Genomic DNA, 26,391 nt, shown 5'->3' on the forward strand with positions numbered 1-26,391 from the left:
CGGCCCATCTCTGCCCGTTACCCCCACACCCTGACACCTCCCACTCTGCTCGTGTTCCCCCCGCCCCGAGACCCTGACTCTCCTTGTGTCCCCACGCCCAACTCTGCCCGAGACCCCCTCCCCACAGGCCAGGCAGTGCCCAACTCTCTCTGCACTCTGACACCCCAGCTCTGCCTGTGTCCTCACACCCCCACCCTGCCCCTGATCCCAGCCCTGACATCCCCACTCAGTCCGTGACTTAGCTCCTCAACTCCGCCAACTCTCTCCGCGTCCCCTGACCCCTGACCCCTGACTCTGCCTGTGTCTCCAACGCCCCAGGTGTGTGAGGGCAGGGTGGTGGGGTTGGTGACAGACTTCTCCTCAGACCCCCAGCGATGGTCTCAGGCCAGGGGAGTGAGTGTACAGGGTGGCAGTGGCAGTGGGAGTGGTAGTGGGAGTGGGAGCGGATTGGGAATGGAGTGAGGATAGAGAGTCCAACAGGATTGGGCCTGAGACACAGAATGGAGAGTATTACGGTCATGTAGATTTACATGGATTGCAGGCACGGAAAGTTCCTCACTTTGTGAGGAGGAGAAAGAAGTTAAGAGGAAAAGGTAGATCAGCCATGATTGAATGGTGGAATGGACTTGATGGACCAAATGGCCTAATTCTGCTCCTATAACTTATGAACTTATGAACTCACTGTATGCCAGTACACATGTTAATAATTATACCCACAGCTATTAGAATCAGTCAATGATGGTAAGACAGGACTAAAGATCTGGCACTTGCTGTATATCAGTGTATGTGTGGATGACGTTAATGGGCCCCAGCTCTGAGATCACCTGGGAGTGTGGGCAGCATGGGTTAGTGTGGCCGGGTCAGGGGTCAGAGGTCGGCCTGATTTGACCTTACCTGGCACAAGTGGTTTAAGGAAGTCTGGCGCCTGAGAACTTGTGAAAATCTTCTCGCCACTGGAAGGAAGCACAGTGTCCATATAAAGAATCGTCTGACCTCCCCACCCACAGCGCCCCCATCCCCACCATCCCAATCCACCGCTAAACACATCCTCATCATCATCATCGGTTAGTAAGGAGTTAACTCCGCACCCAGTAACACAGACAGGAGGATCAGTAGCTCAGACACTCCAGTTTCCCCCCTGACAACAGCGAAGACAATTGTGGTCAAAGGGATAACATCTGCAGATCATAGATGTGTGGAATGTACACACTCCAACTAGTGTTACACTGGTGCACACACTCAGTCACTGGTGTTAGACTAGTGCACTCACTCAGCCAAAGATCCAGAGATGCTGCCTGACCCGCTGAGTTACTCCAACATTTTGGTGTCTATCTTCGGTTTAAACCAGTATCTGTAATTTCTTCCTACATATTTTGTTTGCTCCACTGCGAGATCTCCTCAAGGTATGCCGACGTTGAAGAAGTTCTCCTCCTCACTCCGACGAGACTTCTGCAACATACACCCCTCACCCTTCCTTATCTCTGTGTCTCCCTCTCCCCTGACTCTCACTGAAGGATCTCAACCCAGAAACGTCACCCATTCTTACTATCCAGAGATGCTGTCTGATCCGCTGAGTTATGGATAGATAGAGTCATAGATTAATACAGTGTGGAAACAGGCCCTTCTGCAAAACCATTAACTTTTGTAACATCAGCAAACTTTCTAATCTTGCTCTGCATGTTCTCATCCAAATCATTGATGTAGATGACAAACAGTAATGGGCCCAGCACTGAACCCTGAGGTACACCACTGGTCACACGCCTCCATTCTGAGAAGTAGCATTTTGTGCCTATCTTCAGTGTAAACCAGCATCTGCAGTTCCTTCCCACATGCACTCGGCCACTGGTGTTAAACTGGTGCACACACTCAGCTAATGGTGTTAGACTGACTTTAGAATATCTTTAGTAACATAGAACATTACAGCACAAGAATTGGCCCATCAGCCCACAATGTCAGTGCTGAACATGACATCAAGACCAACACTTATCTGTCTGCACGTAATCCCTATCCCTCCATTCCCTGAATATCCACGTGTCTATCCAAATGTCTCTTCAGTGCCACTATCGCATCTGCATCAACCACCACCCCTGGGAACTCATTACTCTCCGTAAAAAAGTCACCCCGCACATTTTGTTGAAATGTTGCCCCTCTCACCTTAAAGCTCTGTCCTCTACGAATTGATTTTTCCATCCTGGGAAAAAGGTACTGACTGTCTACCCTGTTTATGCCTCGCATGGTCCCAAATACTTTTGCCAGGTCTTCCCACAACCTCTGATGTTCCAGAGAAAATAATCCAAGTCAGTCCAATCTCTCCCTGGAGCTAATCCAGGCATCACTCATGTAAAGATATTTTGTTATTTACCCCAGTAAGGATGTCCACAGGTCACAGTGTGGGACCGAGGATGTGTGTTCATCTGTCACATATCCAGGGTACAAAGATGTTAACAAAATAAACTGCAGATACTTGTATCTGGAGCCAAAAACAATCTGCTGGAGGAACTCAATGGGTCAGGCAGCATCTGTGGAGGGAATGGACAGACCATGTTTCAGGACAAAATCTTTCTTCACTGACATTTTTCCTGCCTCGTCTGAAGGGTCCCGACACAAAACGCCGTTGGTCCATTTCTTCCACAGATGCTGCCTGACCGCTGAGTTCTTCCATCACTTTGTGTTTTACAAAGATATTAAACTGGACAACTGCGTAGGTGTGAAAAATAGGTGTGTGTCACAAGTGTGCCTTGCGGGTACCAAACAAGCGAGTTCACACCAACGGATCACTCACACTCAAACTTGATGTTTCGTAAGTTTTCAGGAAGTTCGTGCAACGCCACTTTCAACCACTCGTCCAGCTGTTTGGCAAATTTTCGAATCACCTGAGTGAGACTGGAATTGCAACAAAGAGAATATCGTCAATGAATTAAACACGGACCTCTTGTGTCCCAACCAGACATGATTGTTCCTTCACTACAACAGCAACCTGCATCCATACAGTGCCTTCAATGTGGTGACAGTCCTATAAACGTCAGGCTTTGCCCAGATACATCCAGCCTTGTCTCGACCTGTTACCCATCACGCCCGGCTTTAGAACATGTTCATTGTGTGTTAAGCTGAGAGGGGAAATATTTTATAACTTGAGAGGCAACTTTATCACTTAGTGGATGGTGGGCGTATGGAATGAGCTGCCTGAGGACGTAGTTGAGGCAGGTGATATAACAAGATTTAAAAGGCACTTGGACCTGCACATGGATAGGAAGATTTTAAAGAGATATGAACCATACGCTGATATATGGGACTGGTATAGATGGGGCACCTTGATCGGCATGGACAAGATGGGCCGAAGGGCCTGTTGAGACTGTGACCAGGTGAAGAATACATCAGGTCAGTAAAGTACCTGGTGTCCTGGGCAGACATGCAGCCAGATGTATAATGGACAGGGCAGAGACAGAATGGCCCAAGGCCAAAGTGTGATGGATGGATGGCTGTGTGACATGGTGGGGGTGACATGGGTGGGTGCTGCACCCAGGGGTGGGGGTGATGTGGATGGGTGCTGCACCCGGGGGTTGGGGTGATGTGGATGGGTGCTGCACCCAGGGGTGGGGGTGATGTGGTGGGTGCTGCACCCAGGGGTGGGGGTGTGCTATGGGTGCTGCACCCAGGGTGGTGGTGTGTGGATGGGTGCTGCACCCGGGGGTGGGGGTGATGCGGGTGGGGGCTGCATGGGGGGTGGGGGTGTTATGGGTGGGTGCTGTGCTCAGAGGTAGGGAGCATGATGTGGGGTGGGTGCTGCACCCAGGGGGGGTGGCATGGGGGATGCTGCACCCAGGGGTGGGTGGGTGTGACCAGGGTGGGGCGGTTGACTCTCCATGGTCAGGGACCACTGGTGCCAGTGATGGCCAACATGTCGGGTGGATTTGACCGGGATGAGTGACTGGTGGGTGGGACCGGGGGGGGGTGACCGGGGTGGGGGTGACCGGGGGGGGGGGTGACCGGGGTGGGGGTGACCTGGGTGGGGGTGACCTGGGTGGGGGGGTGACCGGGGTGTGGACGGGGGGGGGTGTGACCGGGGTGGGGGTGACCGGGGTGGGTGTGACCGGGGTGGGGGTGACCACCCCACGGGGGGGGGGACCGGGGTGGGTGGGTGCTGCACCCCACAGTAGGGGTGAGCGGGTGAGATGACCGACCTGTCGGGCAGAGCCTGCAACACGCTGGGCATCAGCACGCCGGAGATGGCCTTGTAGAGGATGGAGTCACAGACGCCGACGATGTTGACAACGGTGGAGGAGCCGAGCACAGGCAGCATGTGAGGGGGCATGCCCTGCCAGAAATGCAGCAGGAAACTCTGCACCTGCACGACATGGGAAAGAAACACCGTCAGAGGCGGTCGGGGCGGCGGGAGCGGGCGAGGGGTGGGAGCAGGCGGCGGGCAATGGGCGATGGGCGCTGGGCACGGCCTAACGTTACCTCGTCGAAGTTTGCCCTGATCACCGTGTCCAGGATCCTCTGGCAGTGTGTCCGGTACATCATGATGAACGTGGAGACCTGCGGCAAGAGACGGTCACAGTCATACAGCACGGAAGCAGGCCCTTCGGCCCCATTTGCCCATCCCGACCAAGATGCCAAGTCCACGCACGGCCCACCTGCCAGCATTTGACCCATATCATTCTAAACAATTCCTGTCTATGTACCTGTCCCAATGCCTTTTATATGTAACTAACGAGGAGGCAGGAAGTTCTGGGGTCTCACCATACCTGGAACACCCTCCCCGTTGTCCCTGCAAACTCCCTCTTAACCTGAACCTCTGGCTGCCCAGCTGTTTCCGCTGTTTATCCGTCCGCTTCCTGTGCGGACATTTCTCCTATATCACAACACGGCCCATCGAATCATTCAAACCCTCTGCGAGTCCTTCCGATCAAAACAAAATCTCACGTCAATGTCCCAACTGCCCCATCAGACTGCGACCATCACCAACAACCACTTCCCCAGAGGGTGGGTGGGGCAAGTGTGGCTCTCGCTCCCACAGAGGGGTGGGGAGAGGCTGGATACAGAGTGGGGGGAGGGGTGTGGGGCAAGAGAAGGTGGCGATGGAGGTGGAGAGTGTGGGAGGGGGCAGTCTTCGGCATTGGGCAGATTGGCCGGCGAATGCTCCAACATAGTTGCTGGTGTCAGTTACGGGACCCCGGGCATTGCAGCGTTGTGTTAAGCCGCAGGCGGCTCTGCCCTGGGACTCCAGCCCACGCTTTATATTGAAGACTTCAGAGATACAACCCGACCAGCGATCTCACCGTACACACTGGGGACAATTTACAAATTTGCCAAACCAATTAACCTATAAACCTACACGACTTTAGAGTGTGGAAGGAAACCGGAGCACCCGGAGGAAACCCACGCGGTCACAGGGAAAATGTACAAACTCCATATAGACAGCACCCGTAGTCAGGATCGAACCCGGGTCTCTGGGGCTGTGAGGCGGACAACTCTACCACTGCGCCACCATGTTGACTCTGACTGGATGGGTGTTGGCTGGAGGCCAGTGGCTCCGTTTACCTTCTCCTCTGAGAGGCTGGTGGGCAGGTTTAGGTCCTTGACGTTGGGGAATTCAGGCAGCAGGGTGCCCAGCTTGGAGCGGGGCGAGTAAGCCACCGCTTGCTTCGCTACCTCTTTCTTTCCCGTCTCATTCACCCACGCAGCTCCTTTCCTGGAATACATCACATCATAGTACGGCGAACTCTCCTTCACCGCTATTCCGTAGTAATGATACCTGTCGGCAGCAACGTACAGAGTTACAACCACGCACCCCACAGACGCTGCCTTACCCGCTGAGCATCCCCGTCACTTTGTGTTTGGCTCAAGATTCCTGCGACTGCTGTTTTTTTGTGTCGCCGAAAGCGGTCCTGACCTCTGAACTAACTACCTGAACTGAAGAAGGGTCTCGACCCGAAACATCAACCATTCATTCCTTCTCTCCAGAGATGTTGCCTGGCCCGCTGAGTTACTCCAGCTTTCTGTGTCTAACTTCTCTCAACGACCTCACTGGAGACCTCTGAACTATCTCGAATCAGACCTTGCATGAAATGCTGTAAACGTTATTCGTTTACTGTGCGCTGTGGACGGTTATACGTGTATAGTCTTTACATTGACTGGAAGCATGCAAACACAAGCTTTTCACAACCTCGCTATACGTGACAATAATAAACGAAACTAAACAAAAAACGTATCGGTGGTAGGATCTCACGTCTCCTTACAGCACCGAAGGCCATTTGGTCCACAGAGTTGATACTGGCCCTCGGAGCACTCGCATTACCCCGTAGCCTGTTCTCTCCCATATTCACATCAATCTGCCCCCATTTAGGAAACCTCAACGGAAACCTCTGGAGACTTTGCGCCCCACCCAATGTTTCCGTGCGGTTCTCGGAGGTTGCAGGAGGTTGCAGGTGGTTGCAGGTAGTGGAAGCAGATAGGGAGACTGACAAAAACCTCCGGGAACCGCACGGAATCCTTGGGTAGGGCGCAAAGTCTCCAGAGGTTTCCGTTCAGGTTTCCTATGTGGGACAGGGGTTGCAGCGTTACTTAGTCACACAATCAAACCTCCCAGGTCAGCAGGTGAACCAAGGGAGGTTGCATTAGCCACTCATACATGTTTCTGTATATACTACACGTTCATGAGTTCTAGGAGCAGAACGCTGCTCCTCTCTCCCATCAGGCAAGAGGTAAAGAAGTTTCAAAACACATACCTCCAGTTTCAGGGACAGTTTCTTCCCAGCTGTTGTCAGGCAACTGAACTGTCCTCTCACCAGTTAGAGTGTGGACCTGACCTCCTATCTCACTGAAGACGTTTGAACTATAATCGGATTTTATTTTACACTAAATAATATACCTTTAATAATATTCCCTTTAGCCTATAACCAGTATGTGTAAACTATGGACTGCTTGATTACAACCACGTATAGTCTTTCTGTTGACTGGATAGCACGCAATAAAAAAGCTTTTCACTAAACCATGTGACAATAATAACTAAGATAAACAAAACAATAATATGTCTGTGATGGAAAGTTTGTATTTTCCTCCCAGTTTCTCAACCACTGAGTGACTACAGAATGAAGAGTCGCAAAAACTCACTACAATTGTGCAAGGCATGGAGTACTATATACAGTTTTAGTCATACAGCGCTGAAACAGGCCCTTCAGCCCATCTCGTCCATGCTGACCAAGGTGCCCCATCTATGCCGGTTTTGATCTGTTGCCTCAGGGAGGGGGAGGGAAGAGAGAGACGCAGACTCCCAGACATGTCTGGGATGGTGGGGCAGCATGGGAGGTTCAGGAGACGAGAACTACGTTCGCTTCAGAGAATGAGAGATGACCTCGCTGAAACGCACAGAATTCTTCCAGGATAGGACCAGGTTAAATACATGAGCAACTTAAATACATGAGCATTCTGTCGGCTCTGGCTCTGCATTAAATATTTTAGATTAGAGTCTTAGTCATCCTGCATGGAAATAGACCCCTCGGCCTACCTTGACCAAGATGCCCCATCTACGCTAGTTCCATTTGCCTGCGTTTGCTCCATATCCCTCCAATCCTTTCCTATCCATGTACCCGTCCAAATAACTTTTAAATGCTGTTATTGTACCTGCCTCAACTACCTCCTCTGATAGCTCATTCCATGCATCCTTTGAGGAAAAAAGTTGCACTCTCAGATTCCTAATAAATCTCTCTCTCGCTCCGGTGAATAAAGTCCTAGCCTGCCTCTCACAGATTTGTACCCCCCCCCCCCCCCCCCCACCCTACAGCTCAGACCCTCGAGTCCTGGCAACATTCTCGTGGTTCTTCTCTGTACCATTTGCAGTTTAACTTGTTTTAATTAAATTACAACTTTTTCCACAAAAGGATGAGTATTTGTTGCCGAGAGCAGTGTCTCTTCACACCCGACCACAGTTATGATACTGACAAGAGGCAGGTACAGAGCGGGTACTTACTTTGACTGACCTCGCGTTCCTAATCTTCTTGTCGTCAGTTGTGGGAATTGTTGTCGAATGATCTAAATGAAGAAAAGTCTTTCAGGAAGGGTCTCGTTCTCTGCAGTCACGGCCTAAGTGCGGTTAAAGATTTTTGATCAAACGTACATTGGTCGTGGGGGATATTTAGGGAAAGTGTTTTGTACCCCCTCCCCCCCTCCCCTCCCTCCTCCCTCCACTCCTCCCTCCTCCCCCTCCCTCCCTCCCACTCCTCCTCCTCCTCCGCCTCAAGCGCTGAACAACCTCAAACCTTTTATCAACACTCCCTCTCTGTTAACCCCCTGTCAAAGTTGATAAAGGTGTGATAGAGGTCAGGGGAAATTTAATCTTCCAACACATAGCTTGCATCAAACGCGTCCGACTGTTTTCCGCGGCTGTTTTAGTGATAAATGTGAAGGTAAGAGTTATTGTGAACAAAATATCGAACGCGCACACGGCTGATTCAGTGCGAATCCCTATTGCGCCGGAGCCCGGTGTTGTTCACTTTTCCCCGGTGTTATCTGTGTTGTATTCTCCTGTGTGTAGTTCCCCAGGATCTGCCACCGCGTCGACACCACAGTCGGAGTTGTGCAACTTTATAGATACAGCGCGGGAACAGACCCTTCGGCCCACTGAGTCCGCCCGTCCAGCGATTGCCCCATACACTAGCACTATCCTACACACCAGGAACAATTTCCAATTGTCACCAAAGCCAATTAACCTGCACGTCTTTGGTGTGTGGAACCCGGAGCACCCGGAGAAAACCCACGCGGTCACGGGGAGAACATACAAACTCCGTACAGACAGCACCCGTAGTCAGGATCGAACCCGGGTCTCTGGCGCTTGTAAGGCAGCAACTCTACCCCTGTACCACCAAAATGATTCAATGTGATATAGTGATTCAATGTTGAATCAGAAGCCCCACCCCTGCCGACACACTGACCCACACATCATCCCCAACACCCCTGCTTCTCATTTTAGATTTCAAGAATTTAAAAAAAAACTTCAACCGGTTTAAATTTTCCTATGTAAAAAAAGACGCAAAGTGCTGGAGTAACTCAGCGGGCCAGGCAGCACCTCTGGAGAACATCGATCAATCTGAAGAAGGGTCCCGACCATCCATGTTCTCCAGAGATGCAGCCTGACCTGCTGAGTTACTCCAGTACTTTGTGGGGGTTTTTTTGTTGCTAAACCTGCACTTGCATTTGCTTGTGTCAAGATTCTCCCGGGGCTCTGTATACAAAGTTCTGCGAGGAAAGTGCCCAGTCAGATGGCGAGCCGTTCGGTGTGGAGTCTGGGAAGCTATAAAGGCTGACAGATTGACAAGGGAGGGTGGGTTATTTTGCATGTTGTGCCCCAGCAAACCTCTCCCGGGAATTATTCCATCTATGGAAATTTATGTAAATGCGCCGCCACAAAGGCCGGGGGTGGTGTAGTGGTGGAGGGAGGGGAACCGCCAGCACCGACCGTTCCCGCAGCCGAGTCTCCCGGCGTTAGACAGACACGGGGCCCTGGGAAAGAGTTGCCCTGTGAAACCCCCGAGCCGGCAGAACGTCTCGTTTTAATTTCATTGCCGAAAGTTTCTGAAACAGGAGCCGGGAGTTTGCAAGTAGCTGGGGTTTGGCCGGCGGTAATAAATGAGCAGACGGAGAGACAGCCCCTGGGTTTATTTGTGCAAATTCAATGAAGCTTAGCTAAAGGAGACTCCCGCTGTTCCAGCTACTGATCTAAAATTCCACAACACCACTGCCCCGCACCGCCTTTAATTGCGCGCTAATCCCTCCCCCCTATCTTTTAAGATCCACATGTAGAGGCATGGTGAACTTCCCAAGGCTGTGGGAAAGCACATCCTACAACGGGCCAACTTCTACAGACAAAGAGTTTGCGCTTAGATCCAACCAACATCCCCGACTCACATTTTCTCGGCTTTCATTGTCAATTCTACTCTGGTCCCGACGCCGCGCCGCGCGTTCACTAAATTATTTTAAACGTCAGCACCAGTTGCCGATTCTTTAGTTAGTGTGGGGCGTAGCAGGTGAATTAACGTGCATTAAAAAGCCACGTTTGGGCGGCAGGTTATTTGCATGGGGCCACAGTGTAAATAACTTCAAACCACTCCAGGAACTCTGCGAAAGTCTCTTGTGTGTTCAATTAGTCCACTGGAGGAAAAAAGTCAGAAGAGTAAAACTGGCCTCATATGTGTCGCCAAAGAAAGTTGTGGTTTCCATAACAATTGGATGTGAGCATTGGGTGCGATCCCGGAGAAAGTGTGTCCGCGCGTACACGCACAAACTGTGTGTCTGTGTGCGTGTCTGTGTGCGTGTCTGTGGTCGTGTCTGTGTCTGTCCGCGTGTGTGCTTTCTCTGATTTCCTGGTATATCTGTTTCTCTCTCTCTCTCTCTCACTTGCGATTCTTTTTGTGTTTCTTTCTCCCCCCCCCCCTCTTTTGCACACGTAGACTCACACACACTCGCACATACAATACTAATAGAGAATCACACAACACACAGGACATAAGAGAGGAAAATAATGGGGAGTGGACAGGGAGAGAGTGGTGAGAGAGAGTGAGGAGTAAGAGGGGGAGAGAGTGGGAATGGGGGGTGGGGAGGGGGAGAGAGTGGGGGGGGTGGGGGGGAGAGAGTGGGGGCAGATGGGGAGAAGATGTGGGGAGATGGGGGAGCGAGAAGGGGATAGGGGGGTGTGGGGGAAGGGGTAGAGAGTGCAGGAGGGGGCGGGGAGAGAGATACATTCAGACACTGGACAGAGTAGGGAGAGCAGTCAGAGGCAGGAGGGTAGTAGTGGCTGAGACAATGGTGACTGGCGGATGGCGACTAGGGTCTGGCCTGGGGTCCCTCCCTGGAGCGGGGGAGCGGGGGAGGGGGGGGGGGACTACTTTCAACACATTTCAAAACATGTACGTCTCACAATTCTAACAGTAAACTGTACCAATTAGTCGTGCAATTAGTTGACTATTTTGCAAAATCGCAGTTGGTCTTTTTAAAGGATTTCCAGCCACTTCCACAATTTCTACACTCATAGCTGAATACTGGAGCATTCTGAGCTTTAGAGAGAAGGGAGATGGAGCGTGAGAGGGAGAGAGAGAGAGAGACCCATTCACCTGCCCCCCCCCCCCCCCCCCCCCCCGGCTGTCGACCCAAACTCCCCGCTCCTGTTGTCGACTCCCTCCCCCTCCCTCTCCCCACGACTCCCCACAAACTCCGCAGTCTGGCTCTCTGGCCCTTCATCGCCCCTGGCCCCGCCCCTGCTTTACTGCCCCTCCCCAATCGCCGCCCCCCCTCCCCCCCCCCCCAACCCCCACACCCCCCTCCACCCCCATCCCCATTCCCATACCTACCTTGCCGAAGCTGGCGGCGTTCACGGGCTGCGTGTCGTTCTTTCTCACAGAAGTCCAGGTAGTGCATGTACAGGGCACTGCGCGGGATGCACACGCCCTCCGCAATCTCATAGTTCTCCTCCAGCCTAGAGGCGACAGAGCTGAGTCAGAGTCTGTGGGAAGGGCATCTCTCTGCCGCGGGCAAGGGGCGACTGTCCCGCCTGGACCCCCAGTCCATGGGTCTCTGGAGCACCAGCACTGGAGTCACACCTCATCCCCAACATAAGCAAGGTCCACTCTCAGGCCACAGAGAGTCGTTGGTCAACCTCGGCCCACAAGGATGGTCCCATACTGTCGGTGATTTGGGGGGGGGGGGGGGGGGTGCGAGGCAGCGAACGGGGAGGAAATGGAGAGGGTGAAGATTAGGAAAGGGAGGGGAAGGAGAGAATGAAGGGAAGGAAGGAGAAGGAGAGGGGGAAGGGAGGGGGGAGGAGGGGAGGGGGGGATGGGAGGACAGGGAGAGGTACTGCTGGACTCACCACTGCAGGGTTGCTGGCGTGGAGTGGGGCTTTGAAGCCCGGTTGTTTTCCTTTTCTTCATCTGTAAAGGGGAACATTAGGTGAGTTGGACATCCCACATTCTCACACCAAACCCCTCACCATGAGGACACAGCTTCAGGACCCTGGCGACCCCAGCTTGCATGGTCCCTCAGTGACCTGGACACTATCATCTTCAATAACGTTCCCTTCCACAGGAGGTCAGCCCGGGATGTCATTGCATGAACCAGCCCCACTCACATATCCTCGGCATAATCAAGGACCAGTCTCACCCCGGTCGCTCCCTCTTCTCCCCTCTCCCATCAGGCAAGAGGTACAGGTGTGTAAAAACACACACCTCCAGATTCAGGGACAGCTGAACCATTCAATCACGAACTAGAGAGCGATCCTGACCAACCATCTACCTCATTGTTGACCCTCAGACTAAAATAAATTAGAATTAAAATAAAATAAAAGCAAAGTTAAAAATGCATTATAAAAAGTGCAAAATTAAAAGTGCAATGTAGTTAAGATTTAGCTGAAAGCTAAAGTAAACATAAAAGTTTTCAGTCTTGTTTTAAAAGTGGTCAAAGTTGAGGCAAGTCTTAAATCTTCAGGAAGTTTATTCCAGCTATTTGTTGCATAGTAACTAAATCCTGCTTTCCCATGTTTTGTATTTACTCTGGGAATCACTAACAGATTGGCCTCAGAAGATCTTAGACAAAGTCCAAGTCAATTGTATTCGTCACATGTACCCGAAGGTGCAGTGAAATGAATTTGCCAGCAGCGATACACTTAAAAAGAATACACAATACACAATGACATTTAACACAAACATCCACCACAGCATTCTTCACTGTGGTGGAAGGCAACAAAGTTCAGCTAGTCCTCCTCCTTGCTCGCCCATGGTCCAGTGTCATAAACCATCCCCTCCTGTGTACAAAAAAAGACACAAAGTGCAGGAGTAACTTATCGGGTTCGGCAGCATCTCTGGAGAACATGGAAAGATGATATTTCAAGTCCGAAACATCACCTGTCCATGTTCTTCAGAGATGCGGCCTGACTCGAGGAGTTACTCCAGCACTTTGTTTTGTTTTTTTTGTAAACTGGCATCTGCAGTTCCTTGTTTGTACCTCTTGGTGCCACTGAACGGTCACTTGCACCTTCCTTTCCCTCTGCTTTGTCCTCACCTCAGGTTCATGTCACTGTGGGAGTCACCAAGAGGATCCAAGAGGATCTTTCCTTGCTAGTATGGGGCAGGTTTGTTCTCAGTGAGGGTGGTGGAAGCCTGGAACACAATGCCAGTGGTGGTGGTGGTGGTGGCCGATAAGGTGGTGGTGTTTAAGCGGCTTTTGGATAGGCACATGGATATGCAGATAATGCAGAGATATGGATCATGTGCAGGTAGAGGAGATCAGTTTAATTTGGCATCATGTTCGGCACGGACATTGTGGGCCGAAGGGCCTGGTCCTGTGCTGTACTGTACTGTGCTGTGCTCTGGGTCACTGTCAAAGACAACATTTACTGCCACCCCCCCTTAACACCCATTTACCCCCTCCATAGTCCCCTCCCCCTGTACTCACCACTCCTGTACACCCCCCACCCCATTCTCTCACCCTGTTCTCTCTCCCACCCCCCCATGCTTTCCCCCCCGTACTCACGCTCTTCGCTGATGGAAGTGCTCCCCAGGGCGTTGTGGTTTGGAAACCGTTTGCTTTCACTCTCATTCAGGCACCTCTCAATCCAGCTCTCTGCAAACAGGAAACCAGCATTAGCCAGCACTAACTAGCACTGACCAGCACTAACCCAGGCCTTAATTCAGAAGATACAAAAACGTGAAAGGACGTACCAAGATACAGGAACATTTTCTTCCCCGCTGTTATTAGACCACTGAACGGTCCTTCCATAAGCTAGAGTGTAGTCCTGATCTTCCAACCTACCTCATTGCGGCCCCTGCAATTTTTTTATCTGCACTTTCTCTGTAACTGTATATTCTGCATTATACAGTATACTTTGTATAGTGTACACTAACACCATAACTATACACTAACACTATATTCTGCACTCTGGTATTTTACTCTTTGCACTACCTGTTGTACTTGTGCAGGGCTCAGTTGTACTCATGTATCGTATGAATTGACTGGATAACACACAGAGAAAGTTTCTCACTGTATCTCGGTAACATGACAATAATGAACCAACACAAGGGTCAGCCGCCCACCCTGGGGAGAGGGCCACAGCCCCTTCCCACCCCCTCCTGCACTGACAGCAGCTCAGCTCTCTGCAGGTATTTAAGTGTTGGACTTGGGATCATGTTCAGCATGGAGATTGTGGGCTGAAGGGCCTATACCCGTGCTGTTCTATGTTCCACATTCCATGGGCCCACACACGACAGGCCCAGCCCTGGGGAGTGTGGCTCGTGGTAACCAAGGCAACGGTGACTGAGCTGTACCGTGCCCAGGGGTCGGCATGCAGCTGGCAGTGAAACTCCACTCCGGGCACCATGACTGGCCCCCCCCCCCCCCCTTCCCCCAACTGCACCCTCCACACCCACTCTGGCCAGGCCCTTGGCTGCACCTCCTCCCCTCTGACCCGGCCCGAGGGTCCAAATCTGGCTGTACCCCAGCCGCGGGCATTTGCTCCCCCTACCTCCTGCAGCTGGTACACTGGGGAAGTGGTAGGGAGAGAGATGTTTTGGGGGGGGGGGGGGGGGGAAGGGTAGATTGCTTAGGAAGGGAGGGGCAAGTCGGGTGGGGGGGGATGGACAGAGCAGGGTGAGGAGTGGGGTGAGAGCACTGGAAGGTAGGGGAAAGTGCAGAACAGGGAAGGGAGAATTGATGAGTGTAGAAGGGGGGGGGGGGGAGAGAGGAGGGAGGGGGGGGGGGAGAAGGAGCAGGGAGATGTGCCGGGGAGGGGGCAGGGTGAGGGGTTAGGGAGAAGAGTTTGGGAAGGAAGCTGTTGGGATGGCGTTGGGTAGGCTGGGTGGGGAATGATGAGGAGAGGAGGCGCTGGGGAGGAAAGGTGGAGAGGAGGAGAGATGAGAGGGAAGAAATGGGGAATAGATGTAAGGAGAAGGTAATGGGTAGGGAGAGAAGGGATGGGGAGAGGAGTTTTTAGTGAGAGGGTGGGAGGTGTCAGCTCAGCTTGGAGTCCCAAGACTCTATGGGACTTCAAATGTAGTCTCATTTGAAACTCACTGGGACCGCGGTCTGCAGCCCCTCACCCCGGAGCCTGGGTTTAGGACTTGTGTTTGGCCAGAGAGAACAGGCTCTCGACAGACTGTGGCAGACCCACAGAGACCCTGGAAACTGGGAGAGTCCGGAGTCAGCAGAGCTGGGAGCCAGAGGTCACGGATCAGTTGACAGAAGGACTCAAATAGTGTCACACAGCACAGTAACAGGCCCTTCGGCCCAGCTTGCCCATACTGATATAGATGCCCCATCTAAGCTAGACCCATTTGCCCACAATGGGCTCATATCCCTCTAAACCTTTCCTATCCATATACCTGTCCAAATGTTCTTTAAGTGTTGTTATTGTACCTGCTTCAACAACCTAATCTGGCAGCTTGTTCCATATACCCACCCCTCTCAAATGGGAAAGTTACCCCTCAGGTTCCTATTAAATCTTTGGGCAAGTTTATTATTGTCACATGTACCAAGGTACAGTGAATAGTTTTGTTACCATGCATCCAATCAAATGAGATAATACTATAAATAAATATAATCAAGCTAAACTGAAATACATTAGACAGAGCAAATGGGGAAGATACAGGGTGCAGAATATAGTTGTCAGCATTGTAGTACTTCCGCTCCGTAGACTAAGTTCAATGTCAACAAGACGGTAGAGGTGAATCGGACATTACTCTAGCTTATGGAAGGACTGTTCAGAAGCCTGATAACAGAGGGGAAGAAGCTGTTCCTGAAACTGAAACATTCTCCTCACACTTTAAACCTATGCTCTATAGTTCTTAATTCCCCTACTCTGGGTAAAATACTTTGTGCATTCACCCAATCTATCTCCCTCATGATGCTATACACCTCTATAAGATCACCCCCACAGCCTCTTGTGCTCCAAGGAATAACATCCCAGCCTGCCCAATCTCTCCCTATACCTCAGTCTCTCCAGGTAATGTAAATCTTCCCTGCACCCTTTCCAGCCTAATGACATATTTCCTACAGTAGGGTGCCCAAACCTGAGTGCAATACTACAATTGTGGCCTCACCATCGTCTTGTACAAATGTAACATGATATCCCAACTTGAGTCTGAAGAAGCGTCTTGACCCGAAAGTCACCTGTCCATGTTCTCCAGAACTGCTCCAGAGCAGCTGCCTGACCTACTGAGTTACGCCAGCATTTTGTATCCATTTGTGTATTAACCAGCATCTGCAGTTCTATAACCAGTACCTGCCTAATGCCTTATCCCACCTGTGGACATGTTTTTTAATTTATTGTGTTGTGCTCTTGTCTTGTTTTTTGAACAATCTTCTCTGTTAGGACATTTATGTGTAATTTATGTATAATTGATATTGATGTGTATGTTGGAGTGGACGTGCCTGTGATGTTGCGGCCAGTAGTTTTGTCATTGTACCTATACCTGACCACACCTGTATCTCACTGCACCTGCACTTCACCACACCTGCACTTCACCACACCTGCACTTCACCGCACCTGCACCTTACCGCACCTGCACCATACCGCACCTGCACTTCACCACACCTGCACCATACCGCACCTGCAATTCACCGCACCTGCGCCTTACCACACCTGCGCCTTACCGCACCTGCACCTTACCGCACCTGCACCTTACCGCACCTGCACTTCACCGCACCTGCACCTTACCGCACCTGCGCCTGACCGCACCTGCGCCTGACCGCACCTGCACCATACCGCACCTGCACCTCACCGCACCTGCACCTGACCGCACCTGCACCTGACCGCACCTGCACCTCACCGCACCTGCACCTCACCGCACCTGCACCTCACCGCACCTGCACCTCACCGCACCTGCACCTCACCGCACCTACACCATACCGCACCTGCACCTCACCGCACCTGCACTTCACCGCACCTGCACCATACCGCACCTGCAATTCACCGCACCTGCGCCTTACCACACCTGCGCCTTACCGCACCTGCACTTCACTGCACCTTACCGCACCTGCACCTCACCTGCACCTTACCGCACCTGCACCTTACCGCACCTTACCGCACCTGCACTGCACCTGCACATTACCGCACCTTACCGCACCCGCACCTTACTGCACCTGCACCTTACCGCATCTGCATCTCATGAACCTGTACCTCACGCACCTGTATCTTACTGCACCTGTATCTCAGGAACCTGTACCTCACCGCTCCTGTTCCTCACCATGGCAATGAACCCCACTTGCCCTAACTGATGAAGGCCAACATGCCAAATGCCTTCTTCACCACCCTATCTACCTGTGACACCACTGTCAGGGCATCATGTACCTACATCCCTGCACCCCCCACCCCCCCCCCCCCCCCCCCCCCACCACCCCACTCTACAACACTCCCCATGCCCCAGCCATTCACTGTGAACCTCCTGCGTGCTGGAGTTGGGGGCGGGGTACGGGTTGAGGTGGGCTCTTGATTCCTGGAGTCTGGGCTGGAGCTGGGGTGGGAGTGACAGAAAGGGGGGGGTGACAGGGGATCGTGAGGGTGATGATGGGGTTGATTGGAGGTGTTGGTGACGGGGGAGGGGTTGTGGTTGACCAGGTCCCATACACCTGATCCCATTTTAACTCCGGCCCAGCGGTAACCGAGAGAGAGCCGCCGTGTCCCGGGTAGCCCTGGTATCGAGCCCCTGGAGACGGCGGCAGCTTCAATGTTGCTCCGCTGGATCCGCTGCTCCGGTGAACGGCGTATCCGCAGCGGCGCAGCGCAGGGATTTAGTGAAATGCCGGCGGGACACGGCTGTAACACTCGGCTTGGTTCCACGACTGATCGAACTTGATCTTCCCCCCAAAAACAAGAAGAGTCCAGAACCGACGTCCTGCAAATTTCCATGAAATTCGTGGCCGAGATCCGGAAGGAACGAACGCCAATGAATTCACCCAGTCACAGTTTGCGCCGACGGACCGGCCTGTGCTCTCCGGGAGGAAAGTTTGGAGCAAGTCCCGCCGCGACCATTCGGCCCAACCCTCCGGGGGAGAGTCCTGCCAGGACCCCCCCTTCCTCCCCGGGAATCGCCAGTTTTCCGAAGCCCGGCCGTAATTCCGGGGCAGGTGCGGCGCATCTTTGCCGGTGGCGGCGGGGAGGATCCGCTCCGGGATGCGTTTCACCGAGACGCCGAACGTCAGACCCCGAAACAGTGGCGAGGGCCTCGGTCAATAACACCGCCCGATTAATCCCGAATCGAATCACATTTGATGCGTTGGAAGTACCAATGGGTCCCAATCTCACTCCCGGAATTAAAGTTGCTCTTTGCAGATTTCCTCGGAAGGCAAGTGGATTTATTGTTGCGCCCTTCGCTGCCTCTGTCGGTAAAATGCAGCCTGTCTGAGCGGGAGAATCGTTCCTTGAGTTTAGCGAGTCCATCTCGGCTGCCTGCCGCGGGAGGGATGAAGTCTTCGTTGAAGTCTTACTTGAGATTTGCGACGTTTAATTGTGGAATGAATCGCCGAGCCCGGCCCGGGACCGACGCCCTGTTCCCGCTCGGAAATCTCCCCATTCTCAATCCACGTTCCGCTTGGACCATTCGCCGAAACTCGCGGCTTATCCCGAACTTTGCCAAAGTTTGCAAAGTCGCCACTTGTTGAGGGAGAGGTAGGTAAACTCGCTCCCCTGGCCCCCGTCTCCAGCCACACTGGGGGGGGGGGGGGGGGGGGGGTGGGGGGTAGGGAGAGGTAGGTAAGGGGGAGAGAGGGCGGGGGAGAGGGGGGGGGGGGGGGGGGGTTGATGGAGAGAATAGGAAACGGAGGGAGGATTTATTTGCAAAATGACCGCCAGTAACGCGGCTGGTCCCAGGGAGATCTTGCTCCTTTTTAATAAATGATTATCAAACAAATCTCCCAGTGCGCAAAGCCAGTCTCCTCCGCTCCTCTCCTCCCCCCATCCCTTTCCCCTCCCCTACTGTCCCCTCCTCCTCCTCTCCCCCCCCCCCCCCCCCCCGTCCTCTCCCCTCCCCTTTCCCCCCCCCCCATCCTCGTCCACTCCCCACTACTCGGATGTTTAATTTCGTATTTTACTCGAGACTTGAATTTAATGAGCGGAGTTTGGTGAACTTTGGTTGAGGATCTAGGAGGAGATTAAACATCAGGAGATAGTGTTGGGTTAGTGGTATTTGTGGGGGGGGGGGGGGTATTCGGGACTGGAGTGGAGTGGAGAGGGGGGGGGGGGGGGGGGGGGAGGAAGGAACAGCGGAGGGAGACCTAAGAGCCAGCACCGTCCAGATGGGCCGAGTGGGCGGCAGAGGGCCATCAGCACATCTCCACCCTGGGAATGACCGCGCTCCGCCCGCCGCCCCCCGGTTCCGGGTAGCTAGGAAATTCTCGGCACAAAAGCGGGAGTAGAGACAGCGAGCGGGAGCACGGGGTGGGATAGGACTGGGGGGGGGGGGTGGGTGGGGATGGGGGGGTGGGGATGGGGATGGGGGGTGGAGTGGGGGACGAGAAGGGAGAGGGGGGATAGAAGAGGGATGGGGCAGGAGAAGAGGGGGGGGGGGGGGGGGGGGGGCAGGGGGGAGCTCCAGAACCCCCCTCACCCGGCGCAGGCCCACGGACACACCGACCTGTACACTCCATGTCCGGCCCGTCCAGCAGCGCGCAGTTCATGCTCGGCGGCGGCGGCGGCGGCAGCTCACGGGGCCAGGGAGCCGGCAGACATTCGCCCGGTTCCCTGGGAACACGCGGGGTTTTATAGCGCTCCCACGGGCAGCCTGTCATTGATAGGTCGGCTGCGCTGAATGGCAGCTCGGCAGATGCCCACACTGCCCGCCACTCGGGTCCATTGTCATGGTACTTTGAATAAGAAAAGCGTCGGATCGGCGCGGCGCGCCCGGCCCCTTTCACCGGAGCCCAGCAACTCTACACTTTATTTATTTCAACTCTGTACGCCGCTCCCGTTCGCTTATTCGTGAAAAGTGTCCAAAACTGCTTAAAAGTAATCTCAGTCCAGCGCCAACTCGGGGGCCCCACAACCTGACCCCCCCCCCCCCCCCCTTTGCAACCTGTATCTTTCCGTTAACTTTTGATCGCTGCGGGTTTAGAAGTTGACTTTATTTGGAGGCGGTTTTCGAGCGGGCGGCGGGGACCTGGGGCCGGTGAAGCGCTGGAAACGCGCGGGGCCAGTGAAAGAGTTTGTGCAAAGTGTTGATGCGGAGAGTGGTGGTGATTAGAATATGAATGAAGCGGGCGGAGAGGGGGAGAGTGAGTGTGTGTGTGAGAGAGAGAGAGAGAGAGAGAGAGAGAGAGAGAGAGAGGAGAGAGAGGAAGGATTAGGTCTTCAGAGACCATGGACAGCACTCCGCGACTGTCCCACGCCGGCGCCGCCCCGCACATGTGGCCGGCCAAAGGTACCGGTATGTGGGCAGCCCAGGATCGGTATCAGCCTCGAAACCCCCCGCCACCGTTCCAGGGTCCCAATATCTCCCCCCCCCCCCCCCCCAAAGCCCCCCGTCCCCGTCCCCGTCCCCACCCCCGTCCCCGTCCCCGTCCCCGCCCGCCCCCCGGCCACTTCTCACGGCCGACCATCCGTGGACCATCCTTCATGGGCCGCGCCGGTGATGGGATCTCCTCCGGTTTATACCGGGGCGCGGAGCCGGTGCACGCCCCCCCCCAATCTTACCCCGGGCCGGGAGGCGATGGGGGATGAAACCGCATCAGCGGCCGCTGTCAGAGGGGGGATGGACGGGGGGGGGGATGGACGGAGCATGCGACACCGTTCGGCCCCTCGTGGAGATCCCAGTCGGTGTCGACGCCCCGCCTCTCCGCATCCCGGTTAATATCCGGAACTCGAGCACAAAGCACAAAGTGCTGGAGGAACTCAACGGGTCGGGCAGCATCTGTGGAGGGAAGGGAATGGACAGTCCCAACCCGAAACGTCGCCTATTCCTTCCCTCCATAGATGCTGCCTGTCCCGCTGAGTTACTCCAGCACGATTTAGGGGCCTGTCTTCCTGCAGAATCACCTCTGGCGACTAGACTTTAGAGAGTATAAAGTAAGTTAAACTGGAATTCTGCTGATGAAAAAAGGGGCTATCGAGTGCAGATTGGTGGTGTTGTGGGACGTCAAATCATTGTAGGAGGCGCACCACGAGCCGACAGAGGGACAGAGGGACATCGGTCGGTGAACAAGTTCAGAGATCGCTGATGGTGTCAGCGTGGGTGGAGAGGGTGGTGGAGAAGGCGTGTGTGTGGCTGCAGGCCTTCAGTACTCGGGGCGTAGTGTATTGGAGCAGGTACATTGTGATACAGCTTCACACGGGGCCACAGGGGAGTGTTATATGTGCAGGTCTGGTCGCCACAACAGACTGTATCCGCGCTGTAAGACTTCATGAGAGGCCCGCAGCCAACTCACCAGGACGTTGAAGATTTGAAGAGACACTGGGTTTGTTTGTGGAAACAAGGAGCGGCAGGCGCTGGTTAATACACAAAAGGACACAAAGTGCTGGAGTAACTCAGCGGGTTCAGGCAGCGTCATGTGAAAGTGACGTTACGGGTCGATGTCGGGTCTGAAGAAGGTCCTTGACTCGAAATGTCACCTGTCCGTGTTCTCCAGAGACGCTGCCTGACCCGCTGACTTACTTCAGCACTTTGTGCCGTTTTGTGACTGGATTTATTTCCCTTGTGGAGTAGACTTGAGACAGGCCGGTGGGAGGTGAACATGGATAGAAAGCTAGGAGTGAAGTTGTCCTCAAAACTGGCAGTGTATTGCTATCTGTTGATTGTTGTTACCGAGATCCAGTGGAATAATGTGCATGCGCGCTATGCTTAGACATGATTCAAGATAGACACAAAGTGCTGGAGTAACTCAGACCGAAGAAGAAGGGTCTCGACCCGAAACGTTACCCATTCCTTCTATCCACAGATGCTGCCTGCCCCGCTGGATTACGCCAGCATTTTGTTCCCGCCATTCTCGGGATGACGGGACAGTCATATGTTGAAAGGATGGAGCGATTGGGCTTGTATACACTGGAATTTAGAAGGATGAGAGGCGGTCTTATTGAAACATATAAGATTATTAAGGGATTGTACACGCGGCTAGAGGCAGGAAACATGTTCCCGATATTGGGGGAGTCCAGAACCAGGGGCCACAGTTTAAGAATAAGGGGTAGGCTATTTAGAACGGAGATGAGGAAAAAGTTTTCACCCAGAGAGTTGTGAATCTGTGGAATTCTCTGCCTCGGAAGGCAGTGGGGACGATTCTTGGATGCTTTCAAGAGACAGTTAGATAGAGCTCTTAAAGATAGCGGAGTTAAGGGATATGGGGAGAAGGCAGGAACGGGGTACTGATTGTGGATGATCAACCATGGTCACATTGAATGCACCTATGGTCTATGTATCTATGTGTTTATCTTCGGTGTAAATCAGCATCTGCAGTTCCTTCTTACACATGAGTACATTCAAACCGTGCACCGTTACAACAGGTAGAAGAGGGTGCAGGATATAGTGTTGCAGCGTTATAGCATTACAGCTGGAGAGAGAAGGGTTTACATGAGCTCCATCTTTCCACGTTCGGGCTCTGCATGAGATCTTGCGGCTGAAAAGTCACCTTCGGGCAGCTGTTGGCGGTTGGACCGCGATAGATCATGTGAGTCTTTCCCAGGTTCTTAACGTCTGGTCTTCACAGGCCTGGTCACCACACATGTGTGATTCAACTCACTGGACGTCTGGCCTTGTGCCAACACTCCATTCTGCTATCTGGTTAGTCTTTTATACTTGGGTATGACTGGATAGCACACACAGTGTTCCAATGTATCTCAATATAAACCAATATCAATTGTGCAAGAGGCGGTCCGTTGCTGGCGTGGGATTAGGGTTGAGCGGGTCGGTTCAAGAAGCTGATGGCTGCAGGTCAGTAGCCGTTCCTGAACCTGGTGGTGTGGGACTTCGGATTCCTGTACCTCCTGCCCGGTGATAGCAGTGAGAGGAGGGCACGGCCCGGTGGGAATCCTTGATGAGAGATGTCGCCTTCTTGAGGCAGCGCCTGGTGTAGATGCTCTCGATGTTGGGGAGGACTGTGCATGTGATGGACCAGGCTGCGTCGACCACTGTCTTGCGTTCCTGTGCGTTGTAATTGCTGTACCAGGGCATGATGTAACCAGCCAGGATACTTTCTACAGTGGGTCTGTGGAGGTTTGTTACAGTATTCAGTGGCATGATGAATCTCCCTAAACTTCAAACAAAGTAGACAAGCTAACACGCCTTCTTCATGATGATATCCGTGTGCGGGACGAGGACGGGTCATACGTGTGTCAGGCCTAGGGTGGGTCATACGTGCGGGGCTCAGGACGGGTCAAATATATCCAGGGTCCAGCGTGGGTCAGGGTTGTAGGTTGATTGGCTTGATAAAAATGTAAAATTGTCCAAGTTGGCGATATGTAGAGTACTGCCCTGCCGACTACAACATTCAGAAGGTTCAGAAGTAACCGGAGCCCGGGATGGGTCATATGTGTGTGTGTGTGGGGACCAAGGTGGGACATACGTGAGGTTAATGCCCAGACATTTGATGCTGCAAACTCTCCACCGCCGACCCACCAATGAAAAGTGACTCGTGCTCTCTCTCTCTCTCCCACACCTTCCCCGTTCTGAAGTCAATGATCAGTTCGTTGGTCTTGTTGACGGTGAGTGAGTGAGAGGTTGATGTTGCGGCACCACTCAGCCTGGGGTTCTGCCTCTCTCCTGTGCGCTGAATTATCACCACCCATGATCTCGCTGACCACAGGGGTATCATCGGCTAAAGCTATAGCCAGCAATGGAGCTGTGCTGAGCCACACACATGCAGTCAATTGCAGAATGAATATGCAGACAATTCTATACAATCAAGCCAACTTTGGAAAATCGTAATTTTCAATCTTCTTCTTGCGTATGGCGTGCACAGCCTAAAGTTGTAGGATAACTTGTTCTATTTGATCTTACTTGATTGTGCACGCCAGGTTGATTGCATTCGTCGAAACAGGGCGGACCACGTGAAGGTAGCAATCTCCTACCCCATTGCAATGTTCTCACACCCTTTAACACCAGATATGAGTCTGATCTCGGGGTTTATCATTCTTCTGTTGTTTTATAAATTCTTATTTAGATGATCCTAATTTTAATCATGTTAATTTTCTCCAAATATCCAGAATATTCTACAAAAGATGCAGTCATCTTTTATCCTTGCAGTTTTTCTGTCTACATTTAGTACATTTGCCACATGCCACACTGCCTCGCCACCTATTGATGTAACAATTGTAGTGCTGCTTCAAGAGTGATTTATCGTCATATGTACTGAAACGGAACAATGATATTCTTAAGATAGACACAAAATGCTGGAGTGACTCAACGGGACAGGCAGCGTCTCTGGAGAGAAATAGGTGATGTTTTGGTCGAGACCTTTCTTCAGACCCAATCCTGTGCTCAGTCTGATGAGGGGTTTCATAAGGAATAGTAGAATTAGGCCATTCGGCCCATCAAGTCTACTCCATAATTCAATCACGGATGATCTATTGCTCTCTCCAAACCCCATTCTCCTGCCTTCTCCCCATAACCTCCGACACCTGTACTAATCAACTCAACCCGTAGCATCACTTATTCCTTTGCTCCAGCGTTGCTGCCTGTCCCGCTGAATTAGTCTATCTTTGGTGTAAACCAGTATCTGCAGTCACTACCTACACAGCTCAGCTCAGCTAGGCAGCTTGCCGGGCCCAGATAAGTTGGGCCAAAGTCTGTGTGGGGTTTCCTCCCATCTCCCAAAGACTTGTTGTATGGGTGGTGAATTGGCCTCTGCAAGTTGCCCCGAGTGCGAAAGTGGGTGAGAAAGTGGGTGAGATTTGGTGAGAAAGTGTGAAAAATAGTAATCAATCAACTAATCAGCTCTTCACTTGGAGCTGGAAAGAGTTTTGAAATGATAAGAACAGGCCCAGGTTGCTGGAGTAACTCGGCGGGTCAGGCAGCATCTCTGGAGAACATGGATAGGTGACGTTTCGGGTCAGGACCCTTCTTTAGACTTTGGATCAGGACCCGAAACATCACCTACCCATGTTCTCCGTATATGTTGCCTGACCCGCTGAGTTACTCCAGCACTTTGTGTCTTCTTTTGTGAACCAGCATCTGCAGTTCTTTGTTCCTACCGTGAGAATACGAGGTTGTGTTGCGAAGGGTTCGCCATCGCTCTTCCAATTGGTTGGGTTTCCCCTCACATGGAGGTACAGATGGTTTGTGGGCTCCCCGACCCATTCATCGAGGGGGGTGTTGGGGGGACGATGACACAGGCTCCACATGCCGAGGATCTCTCTGGCTTTCACCCAGAGGCGCGACCACAGACAGAGTCCGCCACTGCCCGACTGAAATGTTGCTCAAGGCAAGGTTTATTTAAAAAAAATTTAATTGGGTCATTCATGGCATCCAGAAAAAAATAATATGCCTTCACATTCAATACTGCACAGATACAAACGTTAAATTAAACATCTGGATCGTGGTGTGATCCAATCTGGGCCACTTTGTGGCTCTCGGTACAGTCCAGTAACTGGGGGGGAGGGTTGCAGCTGCCTGTCTTCCCTTGTTTGATGGTAAAGCTAATATCGATGAGCAAACACGGGATCCTGAACAAACTGCCGCACTCGGCACCAGGGAGCCGGCCATCCAGAGTGTCCATGGATTGTCTCAGCCTGTCAATCACCCCCGCGGACTCTCCCTCCAGCTCAGGCTGAGCTGAAGGAGCAGACATCAGTCAGGCAGTGGCATCGCGGATGGTGCTGCCACCTAAACCACTTGAGCCTTCCCAGTGTACTGGGATGGGCTACAGTCATTCTACTGGGAATAGGCATTACTCATTGTACTGGGTTGGGCATGTCCGTGTACTGAGCATCAATGGGCATCACACGTACTGAGCACCAGCTATTATACTGGCACTGGACATCAGTGTACAGGGCACCAGTGATTGTACTGTGACTGGGTATCAGTTGCTGGGCATCGGTCATCAATGGGCATCACTCGTTGTAGCGTGCCAGTTTCAGCCGGGGCACAATGTTCATCGACTGGAGCTCCTGAAACAGCAGCTTGCAGGCGTACGGGATGCGCAGGGACGAGACGTGGCAGGAAGATTTGCAGTAATGGCACCTGGAATAGCAAAGCAGTCGTCAGTCACCGGACTAATGCCCCCAGTCACCCTCACCCTCCTCCCCAGGCCATTCCCCCCCCCCCCCCCCCCCCCCAGACCAAGCTACCCCCCCACTCCCTTTTTCCCCAGGTCCTTCCCGCAGCTTTCTCCCCTCCCCTCTCTCTACGGCTGGTTCTCACGCCGAGACCGGCCCCCTGTTCTGCCCACGCCAGGCCCATCAACCCACTGCCCTCCCCTCCTGCTCCCATA

The 26,391-nt window shown here is 52.9% G+C and overlaps 2 protein-coding genes across 3 annotated transcripts in view; both read right to left on the bottom strand.

Annotated features, from left to right (window-relative positions):
* Positions 1-19,679, bottom strand: part of rfx4 (regulatory factor X, 4) — a 34,764-nt gene extending 15,085 nt beyond the window's left edge. Inside the window, 11 exon segments of the mRNA XM_055650486.1 lie at positions 895-953; positions 2,783-2,883; positions 4,182-4,345; positions 4,462-4,539; positions 5,545-5,758; positions 7,973-8,034; positions 11,346-11,387; positions 11,389-11,470; positions 11,864-11,924; positions 13,522-13,611; positions 19,614-19,679. Coding sequence (XP_055506461.1) covers positions 895-953; positions 2,783-2,883; positions 4,182-4,345; positions 4,462-4,539; positions 5,545-5,758; positions 7,973-8,034; positions 11,346-11,387; positions 11,389-11,470; positions 11,864-11,924; positions 13,522-13,611; positions 19,614-19,656 — 996 coding nt within the window. The 5' untranslated portion in view covers positions 19,657-19,679.
* Positions 19,680-25,364: 5,685 nt separating this feature from the next.
* Positions 25,365-26,391, bottom strand: part of polr3b (polymerase (RNA) III (DNA directed) polypeptide B) — a 56,598-nt gene continuing 55,571 nt past the window's right edge. For both annotated transcript variants that reach the window (XM_055650487.1, XM_055650488.1), the window contains one exon: positions 25,365-26,141. In XM_055650487.1, the coding sequence (XP_055506462.1) occupies positions 26,012-26,141 (130 nt within the window). In that variant the 3' untranslated portion in view covers positions 25,365-26,011. The remainder of the gene's footprint in view (positions 26,142-26,391) is intronic.

Source organism: Leucoraja erinacea, chromosome 19, assembly GCF_028641065.1.
Source record: "Leucoraja erinacea ecotype New England chromosome 19, Leri_hhj_1, whole genome shotgun sequence".
NCBI classification, from domain to species: Eukaryota; Metazoa; Chordata; class Chondrichthyes; order Rajiformes; family Rajidae; genus Leucoraja; species Leucoraja erinaceus.